Source organism: Schistocerca nitens, chromosome 4 (genome assembly GCF_023898315.1).
Source record: "Schistocerca nitens isolate TAMUIC-IGC-003100 chromosome 4, iqSchNite1.1, whole genome shotgun sequence".
Taxonomy (NCBI): domain Eukaryota; kingdom Metazoa; phylum Arthropoda; class Insecta; order Orthoptera; family Acrididae; genus Schistocerca; species Schistocerca nitens.
Genome location: NC_064617.1, coordinates 318,789,322 through 318,807,134, shown reverse-complemented (window position 1 = coordinate 318,807,134; position 17,813 = coordinate 318,789,322). Strand labels below are relative to the sequence as shown.

At 41.9% G+C, this 17,813-nt stretch overlaps 1 protein-coding gene across 6 annotated transcripts in view; it reads left to right on the top strand.

Moving 5' to 3' along the window:
* LOC126252999 (zinc finger protein 143-like) overlaps nucleotides 1–17,516 on the top strand; it is a 129,631-nt gene extending 112,115 nt beyond the window's left edge. For 5 of the 6 annotated variants that reach the window (XM_049954033.1, XM_049954035.1, XM_049954032.1 and 2 more), the window contains exons 9-11: nucleotides 11,354–11,599; nucleotides 12,971–13,108; nucleotides 16,654–17,516. In XM_049954033.1, the coding sequence (XP_049809990.1) occupies nucleotides 11,354–11,599; nucleotides 12,971–13,108; nucleotides 16,654–16,746 (477 nt within the window). In that variant the 3' untranslated portion in view covers nucleotides 16,747–17,516. The remainder of the gene's footprint in view (nucleotides 1–11,353; nucleotides 11,600–12,970; nucleotides 13,109–16,653) is intronic. The other variant, XM_049954036.1, reaches the window with a different exon arrangement.
* The last annotated feature ends 297 nt before the right edge of the window (nucleotides 17,517–17,813 follow it).

Here is a 17,813-nt window from a genome sequence, read left to right as displayed (position 1 = left end):
TGGTGTTGGTGGGAAGGATCCACATGGCACAAGCTGTGAAGCACTCATTGAAAGGAAGCATGTTGTGTGTGCAGCATGTTCAGCAACAAGGTGGTCTAGCTGTCTGTTTGTCACAGTTTGTCAGTGGCCATTCGTGTGGACAGACAGCTTGTCAGTTGCCATGCTCACATAGAAAACAGCACAGCGATTGCAGTGTATTTTGCAGGTCACATGACTGCTTTCAAAGGTAGCTCTGCCTTTGATGGGATAGGCAATGCTTTTGGCTGGACTGGAGTAAATGGTTGTAGGAGAATTTATGGGACAGTCTTGCATCTAGGTCTGTTGTGGGCATATGATCCTAGAGGCAAGGGGTTGGGAGCAGGGATGGAGTAGGGGTGGACAAGAATATTGCATTGGTTCGGTCGATGGTGGATAGCATTTGAATGACTGTGATTTTGATGTAATCTCTCTCTTGATTCGCATTCCTCTGTCTGATTTGTTATGGTCAATTGAGGTTAGGTCGAATTAAAGAACCTGTTTCAACATGGGTGGACTTCACTAACTTTACCATCAAGACCATGGTGGATTGGTGTGTTGAGCATAAATGTCAGTCACATTTTATTCAATGAGTGATCATGTGAATGGATGATGAAGTTGCGACATGGAGCCCTTTGTCACCTGTTATTGCTGATCTGGTTATGGAAGATTTCGAGCGATATGCATTAGAGTCAGTGGCATTGAAACCTACATGCTGTTTCAGATATGTAGATGATACTTTAGTTGTTTGGCCTCATGGAGCTGAGAATTTAAATGGCTTTTTAAAACAACTTCATTAAATTCATGCAAGTGTTCACTTCACGGTGCATGTGGAAAAGGATTATAGCCTTCCATTTCTTGATGTTATGGCGAAGAGGAATCTTGATGGTATGTTGGGAAATGCCATTTATAGGAAACCAACTCAGATCAATTTGCATCTTCATTCTGATAGTTTTTACCATATGGCTCAGAATGAAGTGGTAATCTGCATCTTGGTTCATAGGACCAAGACACCTCAGACCTGGAAAGTTTGTCAGCTGAGTAGACCCACCCCAAAATCACTTTTTGCGAGAATAGTTGTAGTGGAAAACAGAACAGACACGTGTTATGCTATCCACCAACCTTGAATCAGGTGAGTGATGAAAATAAGGAGTTAGCACCAAAGTCTATAATATTTTGCCGTAGTTAGGTAGGAATTCCAATGGGGTAGACCATGTTGTGTTGAAGCATTAAGTTAAGTTTATTTTTTGATCGCCATCTAAGATCAGGGCCCTTTTATGGTGTGTAAAGGATAATCTTGGTTTACATAAGGTACGTGTCTACTGTATCCTTTGCAGTTGTGCCATGTCATACTTCAGTCAGACCATCAGGACCACGGAGGACTGGTGTACTGAGAATAAGCATTGCATGCACTTAAGGATAGTTGGAACTCCCTGTACTGACAATGTTAAATTTAGTGACTTGGCTTCCCTGTATTTCAGGAACCAATATAGCCATTGACATGAAACTTTTGCAGGACATTAAACAGTATATTCTGAGTCTGCTGAACTACAATAATTGTATTTCAGTCACTGTTTTCGGAAATACAGTTTTTTAATTACACAGTTAAAATTATGTGTACCTTTTTTGTCTGTGATCCTAAATAATTTTAATTATATATAACATTATGTTCTTTTTTAGTTTAGTAGACTCAGGATATGTATGTTATTACTCCCTGAAAATTTAAATACTCTACTCGAAGTGGTTTCTGAGATTTAGGGAAAAATGCAACAGAAAATGTAAATTTTCAGGAACGGCTTCTCAAGTTTCAAAAGACTGTAACTCACTTAATATATGCTTAATTTTTTATTTCTAGTCACTCAGAAGCATTTTGCCCCATACTGTATGTCATCCTCTTGATCTTTATCCAAGTTTTTTCTTCTTTCTGGTTTCCTTAGTGGCCAACTGTGGTGCATACTCTGCTGTATCAGTGCGAACCTTGTCCATCAGTTCAAGTTCTCTGATGCAGTTTTCTCCAGGATTAATTCGCATATGCTGGAACACTTTGACCCTACCAATGTTACCATCATTAAAAGCAATAACAGCATCACTGAACCCCCACTTAGTTTTTTCATTCCAACAAAAACAGTTTTTGGTAAGTGAGTGTGTATAAGATTACTGAATGACTCATTGGGATTTTGAGGCTGACCATACAGACACTTCTTCAGTGATTCAGGATTTGGCAGGTGTAGTAACACTGTTCACGTTTACGTCGAACTTCACTTAGCGTAGACCAGGACTGTGTCCTAGGCATGCCTGATGTTGACTGACTGGGCACGGCCCATGCTGCCGGAGTTGTTGTTGTTGTTGTTATGCCGGCAGAGGTCGCGTCCGAATTCTCGCGTGCCCTCTGGTGGACGGGACTCTACTTGCGGCAACTACCGTCCGTGACGCGCCGTGCCAATGTGCGCCTCCCGCGATCTTTCTGGTGGCTACTGCACTCCTCCTCCTTCGGGGGGTGAAGCCACTGTGATCCACTGCGTCGGAAGGTGGAGCGTCGGGCAGGAGCGATGACCCCCACATCCATTGGATGGCCGGAGTTGAGGGGATCTGCCAACCCTCGAGCCGGAACCTTCGAATATGGCTGGAAGTGACCCACACAAAGAGGCCCCCGTCGTCCCACAACTGGAGCCCGGGACAGAACGGGCGACAAGCTGTCGAACTCCAGATCCTGTTCCACCTCGGGAGGGGCAAGACCCAGTGGCGGGGACGAAGGGGAAGGGATGACCACAGGTGAACCAGCCTCCTGAGAAACCGGGCCTGGTAGGGGGGCCGGCTCTCGCTGGGGCATCTCGAACGATGGCGATGCCGGTGCTGGAGCTACTGGAGGCTGCCAAGGCTGAGAACCATCGCAGTGCGGCAGAGTCACCGCGGGGAGAGGAGGTAACGTCCCCTGTGAAACCAACACAGGTGCCGGCAATGGGGAAGCCGGTGTCCGAGAGGTCAGAGGGTGGGTGCCCGAACGGGGACGTAGCTGATTTTGGTGACGACGTACCACCCGGTCCCCCGCCTGCAAGGTATAGAGCCGGCGGCCATTTCGGCGCAGGATCACCGCCGGTATCCAACGTGGATTGCGACCAAACCCACGGGCCCAGACCGACATACCCAGTGGAAAGCCAGGTACTCCGTTTTGTGAAGACTGGCGAGGACCAGGCCGGAGGAGGTGCAGCAGAGTCCTAGGTTGACGCCCATGGAGGAGCTCTGCGGGGCTGCGTTCTCCCATTGGTTTGGTCCAGTATGCCGTCAAGAAAAACGTCAATGCTTCCTCCGCAGGAAATTCGTGCACATACTTTTTCATCTGGGTCTTAAATGTGCGCACCATGCGCTCGGCTTCCCCATTCGATTGTGGATGGAAGGAGGGAGAGCAAACGTGCCGAATACCGAAGCGCCTACAAAAATCCTGGAAGGTCTGCGAAATAAACTGCGCTCCATTGTCCGAGACCAGGGTGATTGGCAGACCTTCCACAGAAAAGATTTCTGCTAGTGCCTGGATTGCAACTTCTGAAGTGGTTGAGGAGCAGCGAACCACATATGGGAAGCGGAAATAAGCATCAGTGACAATGAGCCAAAAGCCATTGAGAAACGGGCCCGCAAAATCGATGTGAACACGTTCCCATGCTTGGGTTGCCGGCGGCCATGAGGAGAACGCTGCCCTGGGAGATGCTTGTTGGCTCGCACACTGGGAACAGGCGGCCACCAAGTGCTCAATTTCTCTGTCAATACCGGGCCAGTACACATGTCTGCGAGCCAAGGTTTTAGTACGGGAAACACCCCAGTGCCCCGCATGTAATAACGTGAGGACATCCCTTCGTAAACTTGCAGGAACAACCATGCGAGGAGCTGTATCATCGGTAGCCAGAAGGAGAACTCCTTCCAAGACCGAGAGGCGGTCTCGTAGAAGAAAATAATTACGAAGAGGGTCCGAGGCCCGGCCCAGAGGGCGGGAGGACCACCCCTGCTGAATGAGGCGAACTACTTGCCGGAGAACCGGGTCAGCTGCCGTTTCCCTGGCGACTCGAAAACTAGTGATCGGGAAGCCATCAACCGCTTGGCGGGACGCCACATCCAAATGAAAACACATAATCTCCTCTCGATCGAACGTAGGATCCGAGCCCACCGGAAGACAGAAAAGAGCGTCGGCGTTGGCATGCTGTCCTGTAGGGGGAAAATGAATGTCATAATGGTACTTAGAGAGGAACAAGGCCCAGCGCTGTAGTCTGTGGGCCGCCCTATCTGGAATCTGAGAGGTGGGACCAAATAACGATATTAACGGCTTATGGTCAGTGATTAATTGAAACTTCGTGCCATACAAGAAAGGGTGAAACTTGGTAACAGCGTAGACAATGGCCAAAGCCTCTTTTTCCACCTGGGAGTAATGGGCCTGCGCGGGACTAAGCATTTTAGTCGCAAACGCCAGTGGTTGCTCGGAACCATCTGCGTTGCGATGGGCCAGGACCGCCCCCACCCCATACTGCGAAGCATCTGTAGCCAGGACCAACGGCTTATAGGGATCAAAAGTAGTCAAACAAGGGGCTGACGTGAGGAGGCCCTTCAACGAGGTGAACCCTCGCTCGCATGCAGGCGACCAATCAAAAGGAACATCCTTATGCAGAAGGCAGTACAGGGGGTGGGCTATAGTGGAAGCACTGGGAATGAACCGGTGGTAATAGGCTATCTTGCCTAAAAAAGCTTGTAACTCTTTCAGCGAAGCGGGCCGAGGAAGGTTGACGATACCTTGGACCAAACTTCCTAGTGGCTGGATGCCGTGCCGAGAGATGGTGTAGCCCACATACTCAATGGACGGTTGGAAGAAGGTTGACTTATGCAGGTTGCAACGCAAGCCCACAGACCTGAATTTGAGAAAGAGGGTGCGAAGGTTGTGCAAGTGTTCCTTCGTGCTGCGGCCTGTGACAATTATGTCATCCAGGTAATTAATACAATGAGGGATTGTTGACGTGACATGCTCAAGATAACGTTGGAATATCGCCGGGGCACTGGATATTCCAAAGGCCAACTGCTGGTATTGGTAAAGGCCAAACGGGGTGTTGACGACCGCCAGCCGTTTGGAGTCCTCATCAAGTGGTATCTGATGATAAGCCTCCGACAGATCGATTTTCGAAAAATATTGGCCTCCCGCCACAGCGGAGAACAATTCATCAGCACGAGGCAAAGGATAGGTGTCCACCACCAATTGGGAATTAATGGTGGCCTTGAAATCGCCACAAAGACGTAATTTTCCCGAGGGCTTCCTTACAATAACGAGGGGCGAAGCCCACTCACTGGAAGAAATGGGAAGAACAACCCCTAGGGCTGTCAGCTGGTCTAGCTCTTCCTTTACCTGAGCGCGGAGAGCCAAGGGGATCTGCCTCGCGCGTAGAAAACGCGGGCGAGCCGACGCCTTCAACGTTAAGTGAGCTTCAAAATCTGAAACATGACCCAGGCCTCCTCAAAAATATCTGGAAAGTCTGAGATCAAAGATTCCAATGATTGATAGGAAATGTCTTCGGAGACCAACTGTATGGTGTCAGCGATAGAAAAACCGAAAGCTTGAAAGGCATCCAGGCCAAAAAGGTTAGCGGAGCTCGCATCACTGACAACAATAAAAGTAATAGGCCAGGTGACTGATTTGTAAGTCACGTCAGTAGTGAATTGACCCAGTAGGGGAATGAACTGTTTACCATAACCGCGTAGACGCCGGTAAACTGGCGCCAATGGGGGCGATCCAAGGTCGGAATAAGTTTGTGCATTCAACAACGAAACTGCCGCGCCCGTATCTACTTGCAGTTGTAACCGGCGCGACCGAACTGACACCTCGATAAAGAGTTTGCGTGCCGATGCGTCGGGAGCCTGACCCGATGAAACTTCCTGAATGTCAACGTCCGTGTCCTCTGTACCTGCCTCCTTCGATCTTTTGAGGCTGAGCGGCAAAACTTTAGCAATGTGACCTTTTTTATTACATTTGCGCAAACGGCCCAACGCTGGGGGCACTCTGACCGATCATGATGTATATAGCACGACGCACAGGACGGCAACAGGGGCCGGCGGCCGGAATTCTGTTTACGCGCCGTGCGGGAGCGGCATTAACGGCCGGATTGTACCGCTCACACGTCGTCCACCCCGGACACAGTGGACGCGGCCGCGCCGCCCTGAACCTCCGCGACGTCGAACCACGCTTGCAGCTGTTGACATGCTGCGTGAGAGACTTCATACGATTGAGCAATGGACAGGACTTCCTCGAGGGAAGGGCCTTCTAACTGCAGGGCCCGTTGCCGGACCTCCCTATCAGGGGCCAAACGAACAATGACGTCGCGTACCATAACGTGGGCATACGACTCTCGCGACTGCTCCGTGACAAAATGACACTTGGGACTAAGACCGTGCAGGGTAGCGGCCCACGCCCGGTAAGACTGATGAGGCTGTTTCTTGCATTGATAGAACTCGACCCTAGCCGCCACAACATGCGTGCGGCGGCGATAATATGTAGACAGCAATGAACACAATGCATCAAAAGACAAGGACGAGGGTTCCTGCAATGGCGCTAGCTGCCGCAAAACTTGATACAGCGAGGGAGATATCCAAGACAAGAAGAGAGCACGACATACCTCCGCATCGGCAACATGAAATGCCTGGAAATGCTGCCGAAGGCGATGTTCATATGCGTCCCAATCCTCTGCCGTCTCGTCATACGGGGGAAAGGGAGGAGGGAACTGCGCCGGAGCAGACGGCGTGGAGAGCAATGCCAGAAGCACTTGTTTCATGGTGGCCATGAGCTCCATCTGCTGCGCAACCAAAACTTGCACCAAATCCTCCATGCCGTGGAGAAGCTGCAAAACCGGAACGACGACGCAACACGCGAAAGAACGACCCTACTCGTCGCCAATTGTGTAGTAACACGGTTCACGTTTACGTCGCACTTCACTTAGCGTAGACCGGGACTGTGTCCTAGGCATGCCCAATGTTGATTGACTGGGCACGGCCCGTGCTGCCGGAGTTGTTGTTGTTATGCCGGCAGAGGTCGCGTCCGAATTCTCGCGTGCCCTCTGGTGGATGGGACTCTACTTGCGGCAACTACCGTCCGTGACGCACCGTGCCAATGTGCGCCTCCCGCGATCTTTCTGGTGGCTACTGCAGCAGGTCTCTGTAAATGGGTTTTATGATATCCATGACTGCTGCTGGGATGGAATGTTTATGGCTGTATGAAGTGTTTGAGTGCTGGGCATTGCACCATGAATCAGGTCCAGGAGGGCAAAGGTGGTGTACTGGTTTTTTATTAGTTGACAGTCTGTGGAAGAAGGTAGCCCATACTGCCTGCTTCAGTTTCAACAAATCCTTAGTATTATTTCTAATGGCCATCCCATAATACTGCTGTAGTTCATCAATCATTTTGTCTGCCAGCCTGCCTCTTATGGTTTTACCATCAGAAAGTTTCTTGTCTCTCAAACTTTGTTTCAACTTCCTCAACCTGGTGCCCATTCTCTTCTGGATGTGACCAGCACATTCCAGTTTTGTGATAATCTTCTCACCATAAGGCTGAGCAGCTACCACACTGTTATATGCTTTTGAGTCTCCATCACCTAAAAACTTAGTGTAACACACTCCCCTTTAGTTCACAGATCGACTAAAAATTTCAATAAATGCAGAGGCCTCCATACCACCACTTGTTCCTTCATAATTTCTGTCAGAGATATGCCCTTCTTCATTCCCTGGTTTACACTTATAACAATGTTTGATTAAAATCTGGAAATCTATTACCTTTCCAGTATCCACACTGGTCACCACAGCAACAAAATTCTTAGAACTGTAGCCGTGCTTCTGCCAAATGCCATCAAAAGCTAGTGGTGTGTCAGTCATACCATCATTTATTTCAACAGCTTCGTTTGCAGCACCCTTCATTGACTCACATGCAACAGATTCCACAGCAACTCCAATAAATCCTGCATACTTGTCAATTTTACAAGGTGGGCGTGGCATATTCATCACAGCACACATTGTTTCTGCTACAGTGTGTCCTTTGCCAATAGCTCTCAATCCATATAACCATCTAACATTTACTACAAAATAATTATCTTTACACTTATCAGAATTCCAAAATGAATTAGTATATTTACAACTGGCACAATTAATGATAAGTTTCCTGGCTAGTCCACTTGATACGTCACCGTCTTCAAGTAAAATAACTGACCATTCACATATTTTACAACACACCTATTCACCTAATACCTTTGTTAGGATCTGTAAATCTGTCAGGCTATAACCTAACCTATCATTTAGATCATTTTTGTTTTGAAAAAATGTGTATCACAACATTTTATTTTAATCTTTGAAGCACTAATGGGTGTTTCTCTAGATACTGATGAGTTTGCCTGTATTTCATTGCCTGCAACTTCACAAGCTACATGTTGAACACAACTTTTCCTTTATTCGAAAATCTATTACCATGAAACCCATGTTTCTTAAAAACACTTTGTTTTGGCATCATACTTTACTTTTTGGGAGATTTACCAATCTATTCATCACTTTTCCTCAGAAAAACATTAGCACTTCGACATACAACACATGTTTATACTATGAAATGGCATCTGTCTGACCCACACAAAAAGTAGATAATGCCTGTAGCACTGATATTTTTGACATGGTAATGCCTTTATTAATCATGGTTACTCTGCAATGCACAATTAAGTACCTGGCAGATGGTTCATTGAACCAGCTTTTAGCTACTTCTGTACTGTTCCATTCTCTAACAGCACATGGGAAAAATGAACACTTAAATCGTCAAAGGTGATTTGACATGGATGATCAATACAGATCAATATTGTGAGACTACTAGAACACTATGGTCAATGATCCAAAATTGTAGATGCAGAATGCTTTCTCATGTATTGTGTTTCCTCACAATCATGCCTGCTCTCACTAGGCTGTTACACCCAGAGACTAGCTGGATCAATTTGAATGGTAAATTAGTATCACCTATCCCACAATTCTAACCTCTCTCTTAGCAGGTTTCTTTTCAGAAAGCTCTAAGATTTCCTGGGCGGAGGGTATTTTGGGAGTGATGCTTAGATGAAGAATTCAGTAAACTGTTGGTCTAATAACTGGTAGCAGCTGCCTGTGATAGAGGAACTCTAAAGCCTGTCATAGTCTTCATTTCCGGGTTGGGATATTTACGGTGCTTTCCCACTTTTCTGTGTCTTTCTTTCATTCTTCTTCTGTAACTGTTTTGACTCAGTCCAGATTCCTTCGTAAACAGTCAGTCCATCTTGCTCCAGGTCTCCCTCTTGCCCTCAAAGTTGGCCTCCATCATTCGTTTTGGTATTCTTCTATCTTCAGTTCTCTTTACATGTCCAAATCATTTTAACCTGTTCTTCCCAATTTCCTCATTCAGCTTTGTGCTCCAGTTTCATTTCTGACATCTTCATTTCTCTCTCTCTCTCTCTCTCTCTCTCTCTCTCTCTCTCTCTCTCTCTACCTCCCCCCTCCCTCTGTCCCCTCCCTGCCTTCACCGCCCCATTCCCTCCCCCCCTCCCTCCCTCCCTCGTTGTCTTCTGTAATATGCTTCTAAAGCACATATGCAGATATTTTATTGCTTAGGTAATCAAGGTCATTATAAATAAGCTTCAGTTTTGTAAAAGATATTTTTCTACTAGTAAAATGTATTCTTGAATTTATAAAGCGAAATGTACTTCCTGTATGAGCCCCCATCCCCTGGTACATTTGATGCAGTTAATTTGTCTTTGAATGCAAGTTGTGCAGATGACGCTATTCCAAATGACTGTCTTATCTCCAAATAGAGTCAGAAGAATTTATGTGTGACAGTAGTGTTTAGATTCTGCAGCTGCCACCTAGACCTCTGGGTTGCACGAAGATGCTTATAGCATGTGGGAAGACACATTAAATAGTACTTGACCTGTATCCTGATATTATCTTTTTTTAATATGTTCTTCTTATCTTTGTTCTTTTTTATTTCTCGAAGAAATTACATTGGTAATTTGTGACAGGAAAAAAGACCAATAAAATGATTGACTTTAATTCCCACCACATAATATTTCTGTATCCCTACAAGAACATTATTCATACTTCAACTTTGATGTAACTTATTACAGCTTCACTGTGCAAGAGGGGGTGGGTTATTGCCAATAATCTTTTGTACTTGTGGCATATAAACAGAAAATTAACATTTGTTCATGGGTATTGGAACTGGAAAACCATAATCAGACTGGCATACATACAATACCTGCCTTTCGCAATAGGCAAATTTAATTTGTTGGTTTAATCTAGGATCTGCATAATTATGGCTTTGCATTATCCCAGAGGTTTCTAAATCTAGTTATCCCTGCATTGAGGATAACATAAACTGTTTATTTTAGCATCATTTCTGAACCTCTGTACATTAATATTTGCTACAAATACCTACCCAGAAATATACCATGCATTGCTAGTCATAGCCCTAGGAGTTTTCTAGCTTGTCAAAATTTACTCTTTCATGATCAATTTTCTATTTCCTTTAAGAGAACATTGTTATCAGCCAAAGGTAAGCAATGTTTTGAAACAACTAAGTTTGTATTCCAGAAGTAGATGATGCTATTTATCTTAATTTTTAAGAAATGTTTTCTGCAATTGGGTCAGCGATATCAGTTCTTGGGTCTGGTTTCAGTTCAGCTTAAGCATTGTTTGATCAGAGAAGAGAACGGAGAGTCTTTAAAAATAATCTCTGCATTATATGGTGATAATTTGTTAGATAATTATATATTTATATAATTATAATTTATATAAAAATATTAGAAACTGATAGTTCAAACAATTAAAATTCATATTAAAATAACAACAATATTATGAAAAGGACAGATTGTTACTCGTCATGAAGGTGACATGATGAGTTGCATCTCAGTGTGCCATCTTTATGGTGAGTCTATTTTTTTCATAATATTGTAGAAATTGATTCTTAACATTATACATGCCGAAAGTTTCTGTATTCATAAATGACTACAGAACTGAAACTTCCTGGGAGACTTAAACTGTGTGCCAGGTAGTTTCAAATCAGCACACACTCTGTTGCACAGCAAATATTCATTTTGATTACAGTATTGTTTAAATTAACTCATAGATGTCAGTATTTTGATGCTTACTACTTTATCCGTGACATAAGCAGCTATTGTCTTGTTTCTGATTCACCGTTTTAAATTTTTTAATTTATTTTCTGTATTTTCATTATCATTGAAATATATTTTATTTTTGCAAGTATCCAAATTAATTCCAGAGACATTTTTTTATATATATAATAATTCTTTATCTTTCACGACAGGATTGTGGAAAACGTTTCACTGAATATTCTAGTCTGTATAAACACCACATGGTCCACACTCAGCTGAAACCATATTTATGTGGAGTTTGTGGAAGACATTACAGACAAGCCTCTACTCTTACAATGCACAAGAGAACAGCTCATGGTATTGTAGAAGTTGATGATGGCACCGAAATATTTTTTGGTGACAGAGTCCTCGAGTTTGCAAACAATGAATCTGTCACAAAAGGGAAAAAACTTAAAACTGTGAGTATAATTTTAATTATGAGTGTAGATTTCTGTGATATTTCCTGGATTACATTCACTGTACTTTCAACACTCAGACCGTTGCAAATTAGGACAAAAATGCTTATGTGAAGGAATCTTGGACAACTCGGCCATTTCTTCATGCAGTGAAAGAGAGATTTGTGTGGTGCCAACATTCTCAAAAGATATTCCTGATGATGGTGTGACAGTGACTTCACAAAATTATGAACTTGCACAAAATGAAGTAAACAAGAAGATATTTTTTCAATAAGCCAGAGCAACTTCCCATGCAGTGGGTGTAAGCATAAAGTTTATTTATGATTCAGTTCCAAATCACTTGATTTCTCACAATGGAGACATCACATGACCACTGTTTGCCACACCTCACAAATGATGATGGTCAAAGTAGAGAGGATATAAAATATAGGCTGGCAGTGGCAAGGAAAGCGTTTCTGAAGGAGAAAAATTTGTTAACATCGAGGAAGACTTAAGTGTCAGGAAGCCTTTTCTAAGAGTATTTGTATGGAGTGTAGCCATGTATGGAAGTGAAACATGGATCATAAATAGTTTAGACAAGAAGCGAATAGAGGCTTTCAAAATGTGTTGCTACAGGAGAATGCTGAAGATTAGACGGATAGATCACATGACTAATGAGGAGGCACTGAATAGAACTGGGGAGAAGAGGAATTTGTGGCACAACTTGAATAGAAGAAGGTATCAGTAGGTAGGCATTAAAGGATCACCAGTTTAGTATTGGAGGGCAGCATGGAGGGTGATAATAGTAGAGGGAGACCAAGAGATGAATACACTAAGCAGATCAGAAGGATGTAGATTGCAGTAGGTACTTGGAGATGAAGAAGTTTACACAGAATAGGGTAGCACGGAGAGCTGCATCAAACCAGTCTCTGGCCTGAAGATCACAACAACAGCCTGAAAATAAAATTTATCAGAACAATAACTGCATGAAGAAGCAACTGAGGTACTAAAAGAATGGATCCATTGGAAACTGGTTCAAGTACCAATAGAAATCCTTCCGAAAGTGATGAATAACATCAGCACATCCCTGAAAGAATGTGTAACAAATGGCCTCTTACCAGAGTTATCAAAAAATAGTCTATTTATTTCATTTTCATATTGCTTCACTTTGACACCATTAAAAAGGCAATAAAAACATCCTTAGAAATTTTTCTTAACACACTTTTCAAAATCACTATTTATTCTCCCTCATTTTTTATAATGTGAGTGAAGTCATTATAATCCTAACATTTAATCATGGTATTTATTGTTTTCATTCAACAGGTTCACTCTGTAATGAGCAAACTGTAGTTTTTATGCTTTAGCTTTTAACACACAGGTTTCTTACTATTGCAGTTTCCAGGAGTGAAAAAAGATGGTAGCACATTGGTGGCCTTACAAACATCAGAAGATCCAAATGCTGTAGATGCAGTCCAGGGCACAACAAGTCGATTAGTTTTTGTCACTGATGCTGTGAATTTGGCAGACCTAGAAGTAAGTTGACAAAAAAAATCAATGATGTTAATTCACTATGCATGCATTTACCTTTTGTCACAGTAAAAGGCTGGAAATAAGAAAGCAAGGAGTAAGGTTTTGTCCTGCCAGATAGTGATATCAATGAAACTTTATGATGATATGCATGCTGCAACTGACAAAAATCCAACATCAACTTGATCTGTGGAATGGTTTTGTTTATACTCATTTTTCAAGAGGTAATGCTGTGTGTGTGTTTCATCCAAATGGAGAAACTGGAATACCACACAGTCAAATAAACTGTTTCGTTTGGACTATTTATCACTAACAAAAATTCACCAAAAGTTGGTGAAGATTTTATAAAAAGCCAGGTCCTTCATGTCTAACACTTAAGAAATGGATGGCTGAATTCATATCCTTCTCTTAAATTTGATCTTTGTGGAGTACATCTCAAAACTGTAAGAAATAAGCAAATAACAAGAAACTACAAAATTCTGTTGCGTGACTATTGACAAAAGGTGCATGAAATGTGTAATGTTGTATCCATATTAGCAGAAAGAGTATTATACATTTTATGCGAAGAATTAACAATGAAAAAGATTTGTGCAAAATAGTTGCCATATTTTGTGAATGCTGGGCAAACGAAAATGCGAAGAGGAAGTTCTCAATAAAATTTGGACCATTCTAGAAAGAATCAAACTGGTTTTGTGTGTTAATTTGTTACAGTAGATGAGACATAGTTCCACTGTCAAAGTAAAGGGTGGAAGACACTGGCTCGACATGAAAATACTTAAATTCAGTTTTACCTCCCAAAGAGATTATGGATAGTGTTTTTTGTGGTGTGAAACAGATTATTCTTCATCATTACACTATAAAAAATAAAATGGTAACTGATGAACACTGTACACATTTTCTAAACCCCCTGGAAACACTAGTGCCATATGTGGGCTCAGTTGCCAAAGCAAATGAGTTATCTTTCATGATAATAGTTCTTTCCATACAATGATGCTTTTCTGTGGGAAAATGAGAGATTTGAACAATGAACAGTCAGAACAATGACTTTACTCCCAGATTTGACTTTTCTGAATTCTACATGCTTCCAAATATGAAGAGGTTGTGGTATCTGTTGATGAATATTTTGCAATCCTTCCAGAATCACATTTCAAAGTTGGACTCTACTCACTGACGAAATATTAATTTACACAGGGAGTACTGACAAGAAAAAAGTTTCCATCATATGCCATTCATTAATAGTTACTGTAACACACCAAAAAATATTTATTTTCTAACAATAATTTTAAAATATTGGATTGTGTGAAAGAGGTGACAGTTTTCATACATGTTAGTAAGAATGGAAATTGAGATTTTCTTTTCTCTGTTGTATTAGTAAACTGCAAGGTTCATGTTGGCCCACATTCTTTTCAATCTAAGTTGTGAAGTACAAGAAAAGAATACCTGGTTAATTCATTACCATGTAGTTTTTTCAGTGAAACACAGCAGTGTAATGTGATACTGTTCAACAGATACTCGGAGGGCATCCAAAGAAGGTGTAACCATATCATTTTGGTAATTGTCCACAACTCCCTGACCTTTTGAGTGGATTACCTTGAGCATAGGAAGATCAGGTGACTGCGCAGTCATCCTTTCTAAATGCTGAACATTGAGTGCCACAGCAATTTGATACAGTTTTTGATCAGCACAGCCACATCTATATTAACAATTGCAATATAAAAACTTGGAATTTTTAAAAATGCTGCATAAATTGAAGTTATATGGGATTGTGATATAACCAGTCAATGGATAGTGTCATATATAATCAAAAGATCACAGAAATTTGTACTTAGTTATTCAATCAATGTAGTCTGGGGAAATTATTGTGACTGGGGAGAAATCATGTATGGTGTTCCCCAAGGCTCAATCTTAGGTCCACTGTTGTTCCATATGTATGTAAACAATCTTCTACCTAATATATAAGGGGCAGTCAAAAGGAAACGAGCTGGAGGCATATTTACAGAAACCGGTTCCTGTATGTTAGAAGTATTGACCCTGGCTATTGAGACACTTGTCCCTCTGTGACACAAGGCAGTGAATGGCTGTCTCATAAAATTCCCAGGGCTGCGATGTGAACCAGTTCTGTACGTACAGTTGGATGTCGTTGTCTGAGGTGAATTGTTTGCCTCCCCAGATCCTTTTTAAGGAGACCAAAAATGGTGTTATCGCAGGGAGAGATTCACAACAGTGAATGCCCAGCATTACTCGCAAACTTTGACCACCCTTCACCTAATGACAAAATCAAAATGACCAGGCAGTCTCATCCGTGGGGTCATTCTGCTCCACGTCAATGCAAAGCCTCATACGGCCAACACAGTTGCTCAACCACCCTCCATACAGTCCAGACCTTTCTCCTTGTGATTACACCATTTTTGGTCTCCTTAAAAACGCTCTGAGGGGCAAACGATTAACCTCGAATGACGATGTCCAGCTGTACGTGTGGAACTGGTTCACATCGCAGCCTCGGGAATTTTATGAGATAGCCATTCATAGCCTTGTGTCAAAGTGAAACAAGTGTCTCAACAGCCAGGGTCAGTACTTCTAACATGCAGGTACTGGTTTCTGTAATTTTGCCTCAGACTCATTTCTTTTTGAACACCCTCTATACAACAAGCAGAATTAGTTCTTTTTGCAGATGACACTAATATTGTAATCAATCCAGGCATATACACAGAAATGGAAGAAATAGTAAACAGTGCTCTTAAAAGTATCATTGTCTGGTCATATTTGTAAGTTAATAAAAAAAATAATGAAAAAGACCTTATAAAAGTTCAGCATGTAACCATATTTTCAAATTAATTTGTGATGTGAATGTAAAAGATGCATTCCACATCATTACGACTTCTCATGCAAAATGATCCATGGAAAGTGAAACCAATTAACTACTTAATAATTGCTGTGTTAAAAGTGGCAAGGTTGTTAACTATATAGGGAGTAAATTAGGTGAGGTGAGATGTGCTAAAAGGTGTGACGAGATTGGGAGGTACATAATAATAAGATGGTGAGGAAAGTGTGTGTTTCACTTTAGGATTTTTGACTTAACAAAAACTCTTCCAGAGAAATGTGTCGTTTCATTATTATTGTTGTTGTTGTTGTTGTTGCAAAGACAGTTTTTCCTGAAAGATGCTACAGTATGTGAATATTAATTGCCGCACTTTTGTACAGCCTATGCAACAAATTTCAATACATTGAAGTGTACAAAAATTAATACATGCGTAATTCATCTCACTGTACATATACTAGAAACAACAGATCAATGATACCTACATTATGGTCAAACACTTGTGCAATGAAGGTGCCATAATTAATCTAAGCATATCAAGTGTCATCATTTGTAGTACTCGCTCAACCAGGCATAGGAGTTAAAGTGCAAATGAGAGAAAAGATTTCACTGTGATTGCATACGTATATGCATTGTTAAGATTTGTTTATGTAAAACCATTGTTCTATAGACTTTTGGTTAGAATTTCATATTATGCTTTGGTTCATTTGTGGCATATGCTTGTCTGTTACAGCAGTTTGGCGTGCAAGCAAAAGAAGCAGTTCCTGAGGAAACATGTCACATTCAAATGGTGGAAGATGAGTCCTCCAACAGTATTTCAACATAATGCTAGTTGCTCAGCTTAACCATGGAGGCCTATCTTAAGTTATGTAACCTTTATGTGACACTGTATTTATACCCTGACTGTTATGCATCTGCTGCTGTCTATGGTTCTGATGCCTTGTTTAATAACATTCTGACATTTGTGCCACTGTTTAAATAACATCAAAGGAATGTGCACTGGTGATAAAAGAGCCATTGTTAATATGAGTGTAGAATTTTCTGGATTCGCAAAGTTTGTTGGTTGTGGTCGGAAAATCAGTCTTTGACTTCTTTTGATATCACCACCAAATCTGGCACCTAAACAGAGAACTTTCCTGTAAATGAAGAGGAAGAATGGTCTACATGCATCCTAGTCCTGTGAATGTCCATTTCGAATAAATTGATAGCACAAAAGACAGAAAACCACAATGGTGTTTTAGAATTTAGTAGCTTATTATAAAATATTAATAGACCTGCATTAACTGAAGATGTACTGAGCCTTGATTGAAGATATGTGCTATGGCTGAAGAAAATGCTCCTCACTCGTGCCTGACTGTTCTCTCTCTCTCTCTCTCTCTCTCTCTCTCTCTCTCTCTCACACACACACACACACACACACACACACACACACACACACACACACAAATAGCTATCTGAGGCTGGAGAAGTGCATGTACAGTCAGTGAAGATACATAAAAATTACAAAAGAGAAAATAATTTAATGTTTGATGTTGTGTATTTATTTCCACTTGAACTGATTTAAGACTTATGAATAAAGCTGTGATTATTTTGCTACCATTATCTGTCAATCACAACTGGTACTTGGTGTTTCTCTTGTCAGTAACATTTCAAGTAAAATTCCATATAGAAGCTGGTGGCAAAAGGCTTTCTGACCGCTGTTTCTGCTACAATGTAGATATGAAATAAGATTCTATATTTCCAGAAATTTTCATTAAACCATTAAAAATTTGCAGAATTCTGTATAAAAGATAATACAGAGTTATTTATTTTTGACATGTCCGCATTAAATCTGGTATGAGGTGGTGTCCACTTAGTGTTGATTATTCAGTGAGAGATGTTCTCAAGTAAGTC